The 15,786-nt window shown below is 35.4% G+C and overlaps 1 protein-coding gene across 3 annotated transcripts in view; it reads left to right on the forward strand.

Annotated features, from left to right (window-relative positions):
• Positions 1-15,786, forward strand: part of RAB3GAP1 (RAB3 GTPase activating protein catalytic subunit 1) — a 117,446-nt gene that overhangs the window by 29,499 nt on the left and 72,161 nt on the right. For all 3 annotated transcript variants that reach the window (XM_027589529.2, XM_027589531.2, XM_027589532.2), the window contains exons 4-5: positions 7,517-7,649; positions 9,595-9,673. In XM_027589529.2, the coding sequence (XP_027445330.1) occupies positions 7,517-7,649; positions 9,595-9,673 (212 nt within the window). The remainder of the gene's footprint in view (positions 1-7,516; positions 7,650-9,594; positions 9,674-15,786) is intronic.

Consider the following 15,786-nt stretch of genomic DNA (forward strand, 5'->3'; position numbering starts at 1 on the left):
TATATCTTCTTTGCTAAGTGTTTTGCTCCTTTTTTTTTTTTTAAATGAGATTGTTTAGTTTTTTAAATTATCCTTATATTCTGGTTGTGAGTCCTTTGTTAGATACATGTATTTTGAGTCTTTGCTCCAGTCATGGCTTCCCAATCATTTTCTTCTTGTCTTTTGATAAACATGTTTACTTTAGTGAAGTTCATTTTCTGAAACTTTTTTAAAGTTTTAATTACATTTAGTTAATATACAGTGTTACATTAGTTTCAGGTGTACACTTACAGTGATTCAGCAATTCCCTACATCACCTGGTGCTCATCACAAGTGCACTCCTTAATCCCCCTCACCTCTTTGACCCATCCCTGCAATCACCTCTCCTCTGGTAACCATCAGTTTGTTCTCTATAATTAAGAGTCTTTTTCATTAATTAAGAGTATGTCACATTTTCTTCATTCATTCATCTATTGATGGATGCACTTGAGGTGCTTTCATATCTTGGGTATTGTAAATAATGTTGCTATATAAACATAAGGGTGTATGTTGCCTTGAATTAGTGTTTTTGTATTTTTTGGGTAAATATCTAGTAGTACCATTACTGGATCATAGGGTAATTCTATTTTTAACTTTTTGAGGAACCTCCATACTATTCTCCTCAGTGGCTGCACCAGTTTGCATTCCCACCAGCAGCGCAAGAGGGATCCTTTTTCTTCACATCTTTGTCAACACTTACTATTTCTTGTGTTTTTGACATTAGCCATTCTGATAGGGGTGAGGTGGTATCTCATTGTGGTTTTGATTTGCATTTCCCCATAATGAGTGATGTTGAGCATCTTTCCATGTGTCTGTTGGCCATCTGGATGTCTTTTTTGGAGAATTGTCTGTTCATGTCTGCCCAGTTTTAATTGGGTTATTTGTTTTTTGGGTGTTGAGTTGTATTGGTTCTTTATATAGTTTGGATATTAACCCTTTATGGGATATGTCATTTGCAAATATCTTTTCCCTTTCAGTAGGTTGCCTTTTAGTTCTGTTGACTGTTTGCTTCATTATGTAGAAGCTTTTTATTTTGACCACAACACAAGCCTCTGTAATGTCCGTGACCCAGCCACCCCATCTCTCCCACCCCCTCCACTCCAGCAACCCTAAGTTTGTTTCCTGAGATTAAGAGTCTCTTATGGTTTGTCTCCCTCTCTGGTTTCGTCTTGTTTCATTTTTCCCTCCCTTCCCCTGTGACCCTCTGTCTTGTTTCTCAAATTCCTCGTATCAGTGAGATCATATGGTACTTGTCTTTGCGTCTAAAATGAGTCTCTTGCAGACAGCATATCGATGGGTCTCGTTTTTTTTTTTAATCCAGTCTGATACCTTGTGTCTTTTGATTGGGGCATTTAGCCCATTTATATTCAGGGTAACTATTGAAAGATAAGAATGTAGTGCCATTGTATTGCCTGTAAGGTGACTGTTACGGTATATTGTTTCTGTTCTTTTTGGTCTCTCTTACTTTTAGGCTCTCTCTTTGCTTAGAGGACCCCTTTCAATGGGTCTCAGCGAAGGGTCCATCCCCCACTTAGCCACTGGAGTGACGTCCATCACCGGAGCCGACTTCTAAAAGTTCCGATTTTATGCTCTGCTGCTCTGTCACTTTCCGGTAGCTGGCTGTTGGAGGCTCCCTCCTCCACTGCATTCTATCTTCCCGTATATTGCCTCAGATCTGCTTCTCTGTATGTCCTACCTTCCAGAAAGTAGTCCCTTTTCTGTTCCTAGAGTTGCTGCTGTTCTTTTCTTCAGTCTCCTGTTGAGTTCGTAAGGTGTTGAGAATGGTTTGATAACTATCTAGCTGAATTCCTGGGACCAGATGAAATTTAGGTCTCCTATTGCTCTGCTATCTTGGACTCCTCTGTTTAATCCATTTTAAATTTATTTTTGTGTTTGTGTAAGAAAGTGGTCCAGTTTCATTCTTCTGCATGTTGATGTCCACTTTTCCCAAATACCATTTGTTGAAGAGACAATCTTTTATTATTGGATATTCTTTCCTGCTTTGTTGAAGATTAATTGGGCCTACGGTTGTGGGTTAATTTCTGGGTTTTCTATTCTGTTCTGTTGGTTTATGTGTCGGTTTTTGTGCCAGTACCATACTGTTTTGATCAAAGCTGTAAGCTTTGTAATGTAACATGAAGTCTGGAATCGTGATGTCTCCAGCTTTGTTTTTCTTTTTCAAGATTGCTTTGGCTAGGGGCTCCTGGATGGCTCAGTCGGTTAAGCCTCTGACTTGATTTAGGCTCAGGTCATAATCTCAGGGTCGTGGAATTGAGCTCCATGTTGGGCTCCACACTCAGTGGGGAATCTGCTTCAGATTCTCTTTCCCTCTGCCCCCTCCCTTGCTTGCATGCACACACTCTCTAAAATAAATAAATAAATCTTTGAAAAAAAAAAAAAGATTGCTTTGGCTAGTCCGGGTCTTTTGTGGTTCCATACAAATTTAAGGATTATTTGTTTTAGTTCTGTGAAAAATGCTGTTGGTATTTTGATAGGGATTGCATTAAATGAGTAGATTGCTTTGGGTAATGTAGACATTGTAACAGTATTCTTCCAGTCCATGAAAAATGGAATGTTTTCCCATTTCTTTGTATCATCTTCAATTTTTTTTATCGGTGTTTTAGAGTTTTAGAGTACAAGTCTTTCACCTCTTTGGTTAGGTTTCTTCCTAGGTGTCTTACTATTTTTGGTGCAATTGTAAGTGGGGTTTTCTCAGTTTTTTCTGATGCTTCATTATTGGTATATAGAAATGCAACAGATTTCTGTATCTTGATTTTGCATCCTGAAACTTTACTGAATTCATTAAACAGTTATAAGCAGTTTTTTTGTGGAGTCTTTTGGGTGCCCTCTATATAGTATCATGTCATCTGCAAATAGTGAAAGTTTGACTTGTTCCTTAACAATTTGGAAACCTTTGATTTCTTTTTGTTGTCTGATTGCTGTGGCTGGCACTTCCAGTACTGTGTTGAGTAAAAGTGGTGAGAGTGGCCCTCCTTGTCTTGTTTCTGACCTTAGGGAAAAAGCTCTGTTTTTCCCATTAAGGATGATTTTAGTTGTGGGTTTTTCATATATGGCCTTTATTATGTTGATGTAGTTCCTTCTAAACCTAGTTTTTTTTTTTTTTTTTTTTAAAGATTTTATTTATTTATTTGAGAGAGAGAGAATGAGAGATAGAGAGCACGAGAGGGAAGAGGGTCAGAGGGAGAAGCAGACTCCCTGCCGAGCAGGGAGCCCGATGCGGGACTCGATCCCGGGACTCCAGGACCATGACCTGAGCCGAAGGCAGTCGCTTAACCAACTGAGCCACCCAGGCGCCCAACCTAGTTTGTTGAGGGTTTTTATCATGAGTTGATGTGGTACTTTGTCAGATTCTTTTTCTCCACTATTGAAATGATCACATGGGTCTTATACTTCCTTTTATTGCTGTGATGTTATCACTTTGATTTGCGAATATTTAATCACCCTTGCATCCTGGGAATAAATCCCACTTGCTCAGCGTGAATGATTTTTTTAATGTATTTCTGTATTCAGTTTGCTAGTATTCTCTTTAGTATTTTTGCATTTGTGTTCTTCAAGGATATTTGCCTGTATTTCTCTTTTTTTGTGGTGTCTGTCTGGTTTTGGTATCAGGATAAGGCTGGCCTGATGGAATGAATTTGGAAGTTTTCCTTTTCTATATTTTGGAATAGTTTGAGAAGAACAGATTTTTTTTTAAAGATTTTTTTTTTTTTTAATTCATTTGGGAGAGCGAGCAGAGCAAGTGAGAAAGAATACAAGTGTGGGGGGAGGGCCAAAAGGAGAGGGAGAAGCAGACTCCCTGCTGTCCAGGGAGCCTGGTATGGGACTGCAGCCCAGGACTGTGGGATCATGACATGAGCTGAAGGCAGACACTAAACTGACTGAGCCACCCAGGTGCCTGAGAAAAATAGAAATTAACTCTTCTTTATTTATATTTAATTTTTAATTTTTAAATTTTTTTATTTTTTAAAGATTTTTATTTATTTATTTGACAGAGAGAGATATAGTGAGAGAGGGAACACAAGCAGGGGGAGTGGGAGAGGATGAAGCAGGCTTCCTGCTGAGCAAGGAGACCGATGCGGGGCTCGATCCCAGGACCCTGGGATCATAACCTGAGCCAAAGGCAGACGCTTATCCGACCGAGCTACCCAGGCTTCCCAACTCTTTAAACGTTTGGTAGAATTTGCCTGTGAAACCATCTGGTCTTGGACATTTGTTTGTTGGGAGGGTTTTGATTACAGATTTAATTTCTTTGCAGGTTACTGATCTGTTCAAATTTTCTGTTTATTCCTGTTTCAGTTTTGATGTTTCTAGGAATTTATCCATTTCTTCTACGTTGTCCAATTTGTTGTCATATAGTTTTTCATAATATTCTCATAATTGTTTGTATTTCTCTGATGTTTGTTGTTATTTTTCCTCATTTGTGATTTTTATTTGAGTCTTCTTTTAGTCTGGCTAGAAGTTTATCAATTTTAATGATTTTTTTTTTTTTTCAAACAAACCAGCTCCTGGTTTTATTGATCTGTTCCAATGTTTTTTTAAGTTTCTATTTCATTTATTTCTGCTTTAATCTTTATTATTTCCTGCCCTCTGTTGGTTTTAGGTTTTGTTAATTGTTATTTTTACAGAAGTTCCCTTACATACAAGGTTAGATTGTTTGAGATTTTTCTTGCTTCTTGAGGTAGACCTGTTGCTATAAAGTTTCCTTTTAAAACTTTTGGTATATCCCAAAGGTTTTGAACCGTTATGTTTTCATTTTCTTTTTTTCCCCATGTATTTTATTATTTCTTCTTTTATTTCCTGGTTGACTCATTCATTGCTTATTGGCATGTTAGTTAACGTACATGTATTTGTGGTCTTTCCAGATTTTTTCTTGTGCTTGACTCCTAGTTTCAGAGTGTTGTCAGAAAAGGTACATGGTGGTCTTTTTGAATTTGTTGAGGCTTGTTTTGTGGCCTAACGTGATTGTTCAGGAGAATGTTGCATGTGCACTTAAAAGAAGGTGTATTCTGCTGTCATATGATGGAATATCCTGAATATATCTGTTAAATCAATTGTGTCATTCAAAGCCATTGTTTCTTTGTTGATTTTCTGTTTAGATAGATGATCTGTCCATTGATGTGAATGGGGTGTTAAGTCCCCTACTATTATTGATTAGTTCCTTTTTGTTTGTTATTAGCTACTTTATGTATTTGGGTGTTCCTCATTTTCTTAATTTTTAATTCTATTGTTAGTGCCTTTTGTGTCCTGTCGGAAAGAGTCTTTGCCTATCTCAAGGTTGTAAAGACAGTTGTCCTCCGTTTTCCTCCATATGAATATCTTATTATTCCAGGACCGTTTGTTGAAAAGACCATCCTTTCCCCTTTCCCTACTGAATTGCAGTAGCTCCTCTGTTGTAAAATGGAGTATAAGTGTAAATGTATTTCTGGACTATTCTGTCTTACTGATCTATTTGTCTTTATACCAGTACTATACTGTCTTAATTACTATAGCAAAATAAACCTTAAAATGAGGTAGTATATTTTTCATCAGAATTATTTTAAGTATTTTAGGTCCTTTGGATTTCATATTAGTTTTAGAATCAGCTTGCCAATTTCTGCAGAATGCCTGTTGGGATTTTGATTAGGATGGTGTTGAATTTATAGATCTGTTTGAGGAGAATGACATCTTAATGCTGTTGTATCTTCCAATCCATGTACATTTAGCTCTTTTTAGGTCTCTAATAATCGCTCATCAATGTTTTGAAGCATTCGTAGGTGGAATTCTTGCTCATCTTTTTTTACATCTATTTCTAATTAATTTATTTTTGATGTAAGAGTGGTATATAAAAAAATCATTTTCCAAGTGTTTGCTGCCTGTATATAAAAATACAGATGGTTTTTGTATATTGATCTTGAATTCCACAACTTCATAAGCTCATCAGTTAGTTTTAGTAGTTTGTAGGTTGCTTTGGCTATTCTAGGTACATATCAGATCATTGTGAAGGCAGATAGTTTTATTTCTTTCCATTCTTTTTTATTGTCTGATTGGAGCCCTTAGAGGTTATTTTTGACGAATCACTAGATTAGTTTTGAACCACAGTTGTCATTTCTGATTCTAATTGTAAATATACACCATACTGAAATTTGGTGTCAGAGGACTGCATCATAATGGAATTGAAGGAAAGCAGATTAGAATGTTGTTTTCTGTTGAACTAATTATCTTAGAAAGATTGTCTGGGAGAGAGAACCTGGATACCTCCTGTTTATTGAATACAACCAAATCCTCCTTGATGGCTGTTGGTAAGGTTAACAGTAGTTCTCAGAATTCAAAATTAGGGTCAGGTAATGTTTCTTTATATCACTTAAATAGAGTATTTCAGCTTTTCTGCATGCTTGACAAATGAGGTTTTTTCTCATTTTCTGGGCTTCTCCCTTGTCCTTAGTTTTAGCCTTAACTGCTTTATAGTGGGCATTCCTTGTAGCATACCAAGCTCTTGTGTATATCATTATAATGCTTATTACAATTTGAGAATTTTGTATGGGCCGTATATGTCTTAATTCAATATAGGTTAACCTCACTTTAGAGACACCCAACATATAAAATTATAGGTTTTGATATGTATCATACATGGTTTTTCTCTTAATAAAAAGATTGCTGTTTGATATATTAACTTAATAAGATACCCTTAACTTTGCCAGCAACACACATAAAAAATTTGAGTGTTCTACATTAGGTATGGTCATGAAAACACTTTTTATAAAGACCCAGCAACTCACAGACTCATTCCTTACGTATTTTCTGTGTAGTTTGAAACTGGACTGTGCTTGCCAAGTTGCTGGGTTGGTATTTCCTGCCTCATAGTGGTGCTATATGCTGTAATGACGATATACCTCCTCTCCAGTGGAAGGAATAGCTATGGGAGATTGGAGGCCCATGGGAAAAATCCTTTTTTTAGGATTATGTTGTATAAGTGAGGGGGCTCTTTGGAACTTTTAATTAAAATCTTTTCCAGTCAAGGAGTTGCTATTTAAATGAAAATATTTGAATACCAAAGCTTGATAAAGATGGTTGCAGAACATATTAAGCAAATAAGTGCTACAAATGTCATGTCACTCAAGTTGATTCTACAAACTGCTTTTTCATTAAGCAATTTCTGATATCCAGTAATGCTCTGTACTATATAGTGATGTTATCAGATTTGAGATTTTTATAAAAGTACATTTTATTGCCATATGTTTTTTTCTAAATTATAAAATTTATAATATTTTATCATTTTCAGCTAAAAGTAACTCAGAGATTCTGCTAATGGTAGAGAGGTTTTTTGTGTGTGTGTGTGTGTAAGAGGCATGGGACTTACTGTATTTTCTTGATTTTATATATTGATCTCACAAAATTATTCAGAAATTATAATTTTGTATGTCACTTGATAGTTAATATTTTAAGGGAATTTTCTTTTTAAATATTTGAGGATGTTTTTCCATTTTGTTGTTAAATATAGGGTATATTTACTTCTGGCACATGGGAAGAGAAATCAGATGAAATTTCCTTTGCCGACTTCAAGTTCTCAGTCACTCATCATTATCTTGTACAAGACTCCACTGATAAAGAAGGAAAGGATGAAGTATTGGAAGGTAAGTTGTTAACTACATATTTTGAAACTCTTGAGTGTAAGAGTGATTATAATTTTGAATTATGAATTTAGTTCTCTTAATTAGGTTATGTCCTCTGGAGATGTTTTACATTTGCCAAGTTGTTTCCCTACATCTGAAACAGAATATGATCTTTTTAGAGAACAGTCATAGCATTCATTTCAAAACTAATTAGATTAACAAATATTTATTGAGTGCACTTTTAATCCACAGTTAAAAGAAATTTACAGTCCAGTAAGGGAGATACGGTCTATAAAGGATGAAAGGGGCAAAAGGTACACATTTACAGTTATAAAATAAATAAGTCATGGGGATGTAATTAATGTACAGCATGGTAACGATAGTTAATAGTACTGTATTGTGTACTTGAAAGTTGCTCAGAGAGCAAATTGTAAAAGTTCTTATGACAAGGAAAGTTGTTTTGTTAACTGGTGACAGATATTGACTAGACTTACGGTGATCATTTTGTAGTGTATACAATTAATGAGTTGTTATGTAGTATACCTGACAGTAATATACTGTTAAATGTCAGTTATATTTCAATTGAAAAAATAAATTAAAAAAAGTTTTTCTCATCAAAACAGATTATCATTTGTAAGTGTAGGCCTGAAATATTTGTACTTTTTCTTGTATAGGAATAAAATTATATTACCTTTTGTATTCTGTGCATTCTTTTTAGAAACAATAGTTAGCATCTGTATTCAGATTCATAAACTAGGACAGATAATACTGACCATCTATACACATATATAGTGACAATTATACACTAAATAAAATAATTACACCAGAATATGAATGTATGTACTTTAGGAGTAAGGGGATGAGGGAAATATGTGCAACTGGTGGGAAGTCTGATAATAGCCCAGAGATTTCCAGGTCCTACATTCTGCTGACTAATGAAGGAACTGTTAAAGGTAGAGAAATCTTGAATGCTGTTATTTGAGGAAAGATCAAGGAGAAGCTCTTATAATGATGAGGCTTAGAATCAGTGTTTCTGAGATGAACTCATATAGGAGACTATGATATGAGAGAAGATGAATGGATTTAAGTTAGTTAAGTCGTTATTATTGTATATGTATATGTATTGTGCAGTTTCAGTTTGGTTGTGATTAAAGCTGTGCCTAATGATAGAAGTTACAAGTAAATCATCAACTCATTTAATTTGGAGATACACATTTAAAACTATACTATCGGAGATCAGAAGATTTGAGCACTGATCTTTTATTTTGTTGGGGTTGTTCATTGCTTCGCAGTTAAAGCATCAAGTCTTTAGTGTTCTCCTATTCATTTTGAAAATGAACAAAATATAAATTTGCTAAGGAATGATGGCTGTACAGCAAAAGGAAATATTTTTATCAACAAATATTCTTTATACTTTGAATTTATTATGCATTTATGAATAAATAAGAATCATTTATGTCAGTATCTTACTATAAATGGCAATACAAGTACTTAAAGATGCATGGATAATAAGTGGGAAGCTGGTTAGTGGTTTTATAAGAACACTTAAGATGGCCAGAGGCCAGCAAAGACTAGCCATAGGAGGTGATAAGATGTTGACAAGATTCTAAGTAGAATTTTGAAGAAAGGTAAGGACAAGGGCAGACCAAGAAGAACAGATAAAACATGGCTTTCTAGGAAGGATGAGAAAACGTTTGAGTCATGACTTAGAAGAAAGGAAATACTACACATGTAAGAATAATACTTTTGTTTTTAGAGGCTGGCTTTTTAAAAATAAAGGACAGTGGGAGAGAGACATCTGTCATCCCAAATCTTAGAGCCAGTCCTAGATACAAATCCTTAAGCAATTGCAAAACTACACGGACTAGCAGGACATGTTACATAATGTGATTTTTTTTCAGACATGTTATAAAATTTTGCCTTAAAATGAACATACTAATTTTTTCACTATTAAATGTTTTTGTAGATGTTATTCCACAATCTATGCAAGATTTGTTGTGTATGAATAATGATTTTCCTCCAAGAGCACATTGCCTGGTAAGATGGTAGGTATACGTTTTACTCAGGTAACTTTTAGTGTGTGTGTTGGGGAAACTCCAACATCTCCCCCAGGTTCAGTGATTTGCTAGGAAGATGCACAAAATTCAGCATATGGTTGCACTTACTACGATTTATTACAGCGACAGTCTGCAAACAAAATCAACACAGGGAAAAGGTGCCTGAGGCAAAGTTTGGAGGAACTCGTGTTTGAGTGCTTTGCTAATGGAGTCGCACAGAACATACTTAATTTCCTTGCAATTAGTTGTGATAACACGTATGAAACGTTTTCTGCCAGGGAAGCTTGTTAGAGGCTCAGCTCTTGGGTTTATATTTGGGGGCTGGCACCCTGTGACTGGTACATAACAAAATTTCAGACTCCCAGAAGGAGAGCAGGTTTTTAGCGTAAACCACATTGTTTGTACAAACAGTTTAAGCACAGTAACTTTTTTTTTCTTTTTAAGATTTTATTTATTTATTTGACAGAGAGACACAGAGAGGGAACACAAGCAGGGGGAGTGGGAGAGGGAGAAACAGGCTTCCTGCGGAGCAGGGAGCCCGATGCGGGACTCGATCCCAGGACCCTGGGATCATGACCTGAGCCGAAGGCAGATGCTTAACGACTGAACCACCCAGGCACCCAAGCAGAGTAACTCCTATTGGAGGGTTTTTTTTGAGAACCCTCTCCAAATCCAGATTCCTAGAAGCCTGCCAAAGGTCAGCCTTACATGCAGGCCATTCTAAGGATAGTAGTCACAGGCCTGCTGTTAACTCTTTCTGCACAATATATTTCAGAATCTAGGGTAGTGCCTAACTATAATTCTGATGACTAGCATAGAACATTTACATATCATAGAAAACTTAGTATTTATTGTTGGAAATTGACTTGAGATAAAATGTTGATCTCAGTTACGTGGTAACATCATGATTCACTTATATCTAAATTATAAATGTGATAAATTAATATAAGAGGTACATCACACTTAAAAGGTCTTTATCTTATTTTGGTAGGGGTGGTGTTGAAGCATATCACCACCAAAATGTCTCAAGTGTGAGTATATGGTCAAGAAAGGAGACCTAGTTAAAATAAATTTTTTTACTGGTTTTACATTAGTGTGTTGGTGTGAGTTGGTCTCTTGAGTTTTTTTTTTAGATTGAGAGAGAACGTGTGTGCAGATGGGGGGAGGGGCAGAAGGCGAGGGAGAGAGAGAATCCTCAGACTCCATGCTAAGCAAGGAACCCGACGCCCCTGAGATCATGACCTGAGCTGAAATCAAGAGTCGGATGCTTAACCAACCGAGCCACCCACGCACCCCTTGATTTTTTATTAAAGAATTTCTAAGAAAGGAAAAAAGGATACCTTTGCTTCTTTTTTCTTCATTCTAGTGTGATTGCTATAACAAGTAGACCGTAGTACACTAAAACTAATTGCAAATGCAAATAAACTGGGTATGCCTGTCATTTTAGTGTGATCTTTTAAAAACTGTGAACTTAAACAAATATAAGAGAATTTAGTACATTGCCATTTAATTTAATCCATCCAGATTCTCTTCTGATCTTTTAAAATGTGAATATATACATTTAAAATGACAGAATACATCAGAAAGCAGCACGATATCATAGAGCATGACTTTGCATGTATTCATTCATTCAACATTAATTGAATATCTACTGTTTGGCCAGACACTGAATTAGACACACTTATGTTTAATTTCTAGCTCAAATACTTATTGTCAACTTTTGGAAAATTACTTAATTTCTCTGAGTTGATTTCTATGTTGATAAAGACAGAATAATAAATAATATGCACCTGTAAGAGTAATTGTGAGGGTTTAGTAAGATAATGTTACATAGTATGTTTATCAAACTCTGAATGCTGTTATATAATTTCTGTTCAGCTTTTTTTTTTGAAGCTTCTAGATAGACATGAATTTTGAGGGAACACTGTGTAACCCACTACAGTCTGATATCTAGTCTCCCCCAATTCATGTCCGTTCCACAGACAAAACATATTCATTCTGTTCAGCTTTTTAATATTTATTTCCTAAAACTGGGTTTGACACATAGTCCATAGTTTAAAAATATTTGCTGAATAAATAAGCAAAACCGTTCTATGTATTAATGAAGTACTTGTTAGTGATATATTTCTTTATATTAATGAAAATCACTTGTTAGTAGTTTTTTTAACCTTTACATTTACTTAAAAATTTTTTTTATTTTAAAAATTAGCGTATAGTAAAATTGACTTTTTTTTTAATGAATAGTTCACTGAACTTCAACACATATATATAGGTTTTTTAAAACTCCTACCATAATCAGGATATACAACAATTGTGTAGCCTACCAAAAAACTTCTTGTCCATTATTATTTCTGGCAATTACTGATATATTTTTAGTTTTGATAGCTTTGTCTTTTTAAGAATGTCATAGAGATAGAATCATATAGTAACTGTTTGAGACTAGCTTCTTTCAGTGTAATGCTTTCAAGATCCTTTGAAGTATTCTGTATCAGTAGCTTGTTCCTTTTTATTGCTGAGTAGTATTCTTTTGTGAGGGTATGTCACAGTTTGTTTATTCATTCACTTGTTGAAGGATATTAAGGTTGTTTCTAGGTTGGACATTTATGAATAGAGCTGTTATAAATATATGTGAACAGATTTTTGTGTGAAAGTACATTTTTAGTTCACTGGACTAAATACCTAGGTTGAGATTGCTAGTCATACGGTAAGTATTTTTAACTTTATAAAAAATGGCCAAAACATATTATTGTGACTGCATCAGAATATTAGGCTTCTGCACAATGAAGGAAACAGTCAACAAAACTAAAAGGCAGCCTACTGATTGGGAAAAGATATTTGCAACTGACCTATCCCATAAAGGGTTAGTATCCAAAATATATAAAGAACTGATACAACTCAACACCCAAAAAACAAATAACACAATTAAAAAATGGGCAAGCCTGAACAGACATTTCTTCAAAAAATACATCCAGATGGCCAAACAGACATGTGAAAAGATGCTGAACATTGCTCATCATCAAGGAAATGCAAATCAAAATTACAGTGAGGTACCAGCTCACACCTGTCAGAATGACTGAAGTAAAAAACACAAGAAACAGTAAGTGTTGGTGAGAATGTGGAGAAAAAGGATCCCTTTTGCACTGTTGGTGGGAATGCAAACTGGTGCAGCCATTGGGGAGAATAGTATGGAGGCTCCTCAAAAAGTTAAAAGTAGAAATACCCTATGATCCAGTAATCGCACTCCTGGGTATTTACCCCAAAAATATGAAAACACTTACTCAAAGGGATACATGGATCCCTATGTTTATAGCAGCATTATTTACAATAACCAAGATAGGGAAGCAGCCCAAGTGTGTTCAATGATAGATGAATGGATAAAGAAGTGTGTGTGTGTGTGTGTGTGTGTGTGTGTGTGTGTGTGTGTGCGTGCGCGTGCGCACATGCACACAGACACAGAGGAATATTATTCAGCCATAAAAAAAAATGAAATCTTGCCATTTGCAACATCATGGATGGAGCTAGAGGTTATAGTGCTAAGTGAAATAAGTCAGAAAGACAAATACCACATGACTTCATTCATGTAAAATTTAAGAAACAAGCAAAAGGAAAAAAAAGACAAACTAAGAAACAAACTTAATTGTAGAGAACAAACTGATGATTATCAGAGGGGAGGTGGGTGGGGGGATTGGATGAAATAGGTGATGGGGATTCAGGAGTGCATTTGTCATGATGAGCCCTGGGTGATGTATGGAATTGTTGAGTCACTGTATTGTACACCTGAAACTCGTGTAACATTGTATGTTAACTATACTGGAATTAAAAACTTAATTAAAAAAAAAAGAAATGGCCAAACTGATTTCTTGAGTGACTGAACCATTTTACATTTCACCAGCAATGTATGAGAGTTCCAGTTGCTCTTTGTACTCATCAGCACTTGGTGCTAGTATTTTTTATTTTAGCCATTATAATAGGTGTGTTGTCCTGTCAGTTTATTAATTTTTTACTTTATGGGTCATGTTTCGGTGGCATGTCTAAGAACTCTTTGCACCAGGTCCCAGAGCTTTCTCATATGTTTTAAAAATAAACTTAAAAAAATTTTTGGTTTATTTTACATTTATAGAAAGTTGCAAAGATAGTCCAGTACGTTCTAGTATATCCTCACCCAGCTCTCCCTACTGTTAGCAGCTTATATTACCATGATATATGTGTCAAAACTGCAAAACCAACATTGGTCCCTTGTTATTAGCTTAACTTTTAACTAGTTTTTCCACTAAAGTCTCTTTTCTGTTTTAGGATCCAAGCATTTAGTCATCATGTCTTTTTGGTTTGTTTAGTCTCTGGTCTTTGAAAGTTTCTCAGTCTTCCTTATTTTTCATCTCCTTAACAGTTTTGAGGAGGTTGAATCAGGTATTTTGTAGAATGTCGTTCAATTTGGGTTTGTCTCTGTTTTGCTTTTGAAAACAGTTGAGTTGTGGGATTTTGGAAAGAATACCATTGAGGTGAATTTATTGCCTTTTTCATCGCATATCAGAAGGCCATGTTATCAACATGACTTAATCACTAGTTAACTTTGATCATATGGCCAATTCTATGTTTTATTTTAAAAGTTTTACATTTTGTATGTAGATCTGTTATCTATTTCAAGTTAATTTTTTGTATAAGGTAAGAGTTTTGGGTCATGGTTCTTTTTTGCAAATGAATGTTCAGTTGTTCCAGTATCATTTGTTGAAAAGAACTTCCTTTCTCCATTGACTGACTTTTATGCCTTTGTCAAAAACATTTGGCCATATTTGTGTGGGTATATGTCTAGATGCTCTTGGTTTCTGTAGTTTTTTAAGTGTTTAATTTAGGTGGTGTGATTGCTCCAACTCTGTTTCTCCTTTGCACAGTTGTTTTGACTTTTCTAGCTTCTTTGCTTTTCCATTTACATTTTAGAATTGTTTTATTTATATCTACCAAAAGTTCTGCTGGAATTTTCATTGTAATTACCTTAAATCTCTAGATAGTTTAGGGAGAATTGGTATGTTTGCTATGCAGAATCTTTCATTTTATGAACATGGTCTCTCCAGGTTACATCTTCTTTGATTTCTTTTATCAGTGTCTTACTGTTTTCAGCATGTAAATCCTGTATATGTTTTGTCAGATTTTTTTTCCTCCAAGTTTTTGTTTAAATTCCAGTTGGTTAATACATAGTGTAATATTAGTTTCAGGAGGAGAACTTAGGATTCATCACTTAGATCGAGCACCCAGTGCTCATCACAAGTGCCCTCCTTAATACCCATCACCCTTTTAACCTATACCCTTGCCCACCTCCCCTCCAGCAACCCTCAGTTTGTTCTCTATGGTTGAATCTGTTCTCTGGTTTTCCTCTCTCTTTTTCCCCTCTCCCCCATGTTCATCTTTTTCCTTTATTAAATTCCATATGTGAGTGAAATCATATGGTATTTGCCTTTCTCTGACTGACTTTGCTTAGCATAATACACTCTAGCTCCATCTAAGGCATCGCAAATGTCAAGATCTCATTCCTTTTTATGGCTGACTAATATTCCATTGTGTGTGTGTGTGTGTGTGTGTGTGTGTGTGTGTGTGTGTGTACCACCCCACAACTTTTTTTTTTTTTAAGTTACTGTACTACAACTTCTTTATCCATTCATCAATCAATGGACATTTGGGTTCTGTCCATAATTTGGCTGTTGTTATTGATAATGCTGTTATAAACACATGGGTGCATGTGTCCCTTCGAATTGGGTAAATACCTAGTAGTGCAGTTGCTGGACTGTAGTGTAGTTCTGTTTTTAGCTTTTTGAGGAACCTCCACACTTTTCCAGAGTGACTGTATCAGTTTGCATTCCTGCCAACAGTGTAAGTGGGTTCTTTCTCCACATCCTTGCCAACATCTGTTATTTTGTGTGCTGTTAATTTTAGCCATTTGGACAAGTGTGAGGTGATATCTCATTGTAGTTTTGATTTGTATTTCTCTGATGATGAGTGATGTTGAGCATCCTTTCATGTGTCTGTTAGACATTTGTATGTCCTCTTTGGAGAAATGTCTATTCATGTCCTTTGCCCTTTCCTTTTTTTTTTAATGTAGGAATTGGGAT

This window comes from Zalophus californianus, chromosome 3, assembly GCF_009762305.2.
Source record: "Zalophus californianus isolate mZalCal1 chromosome 3, mZalCal1.pri.v2, whole genome shotgun sequence".
NCBI classification, from domain to species: Eukaryota; Metazoa; Chordata; class Mammalia; order Carnivora; family Otariidae; genus Zalophus; species Zalophus californianus.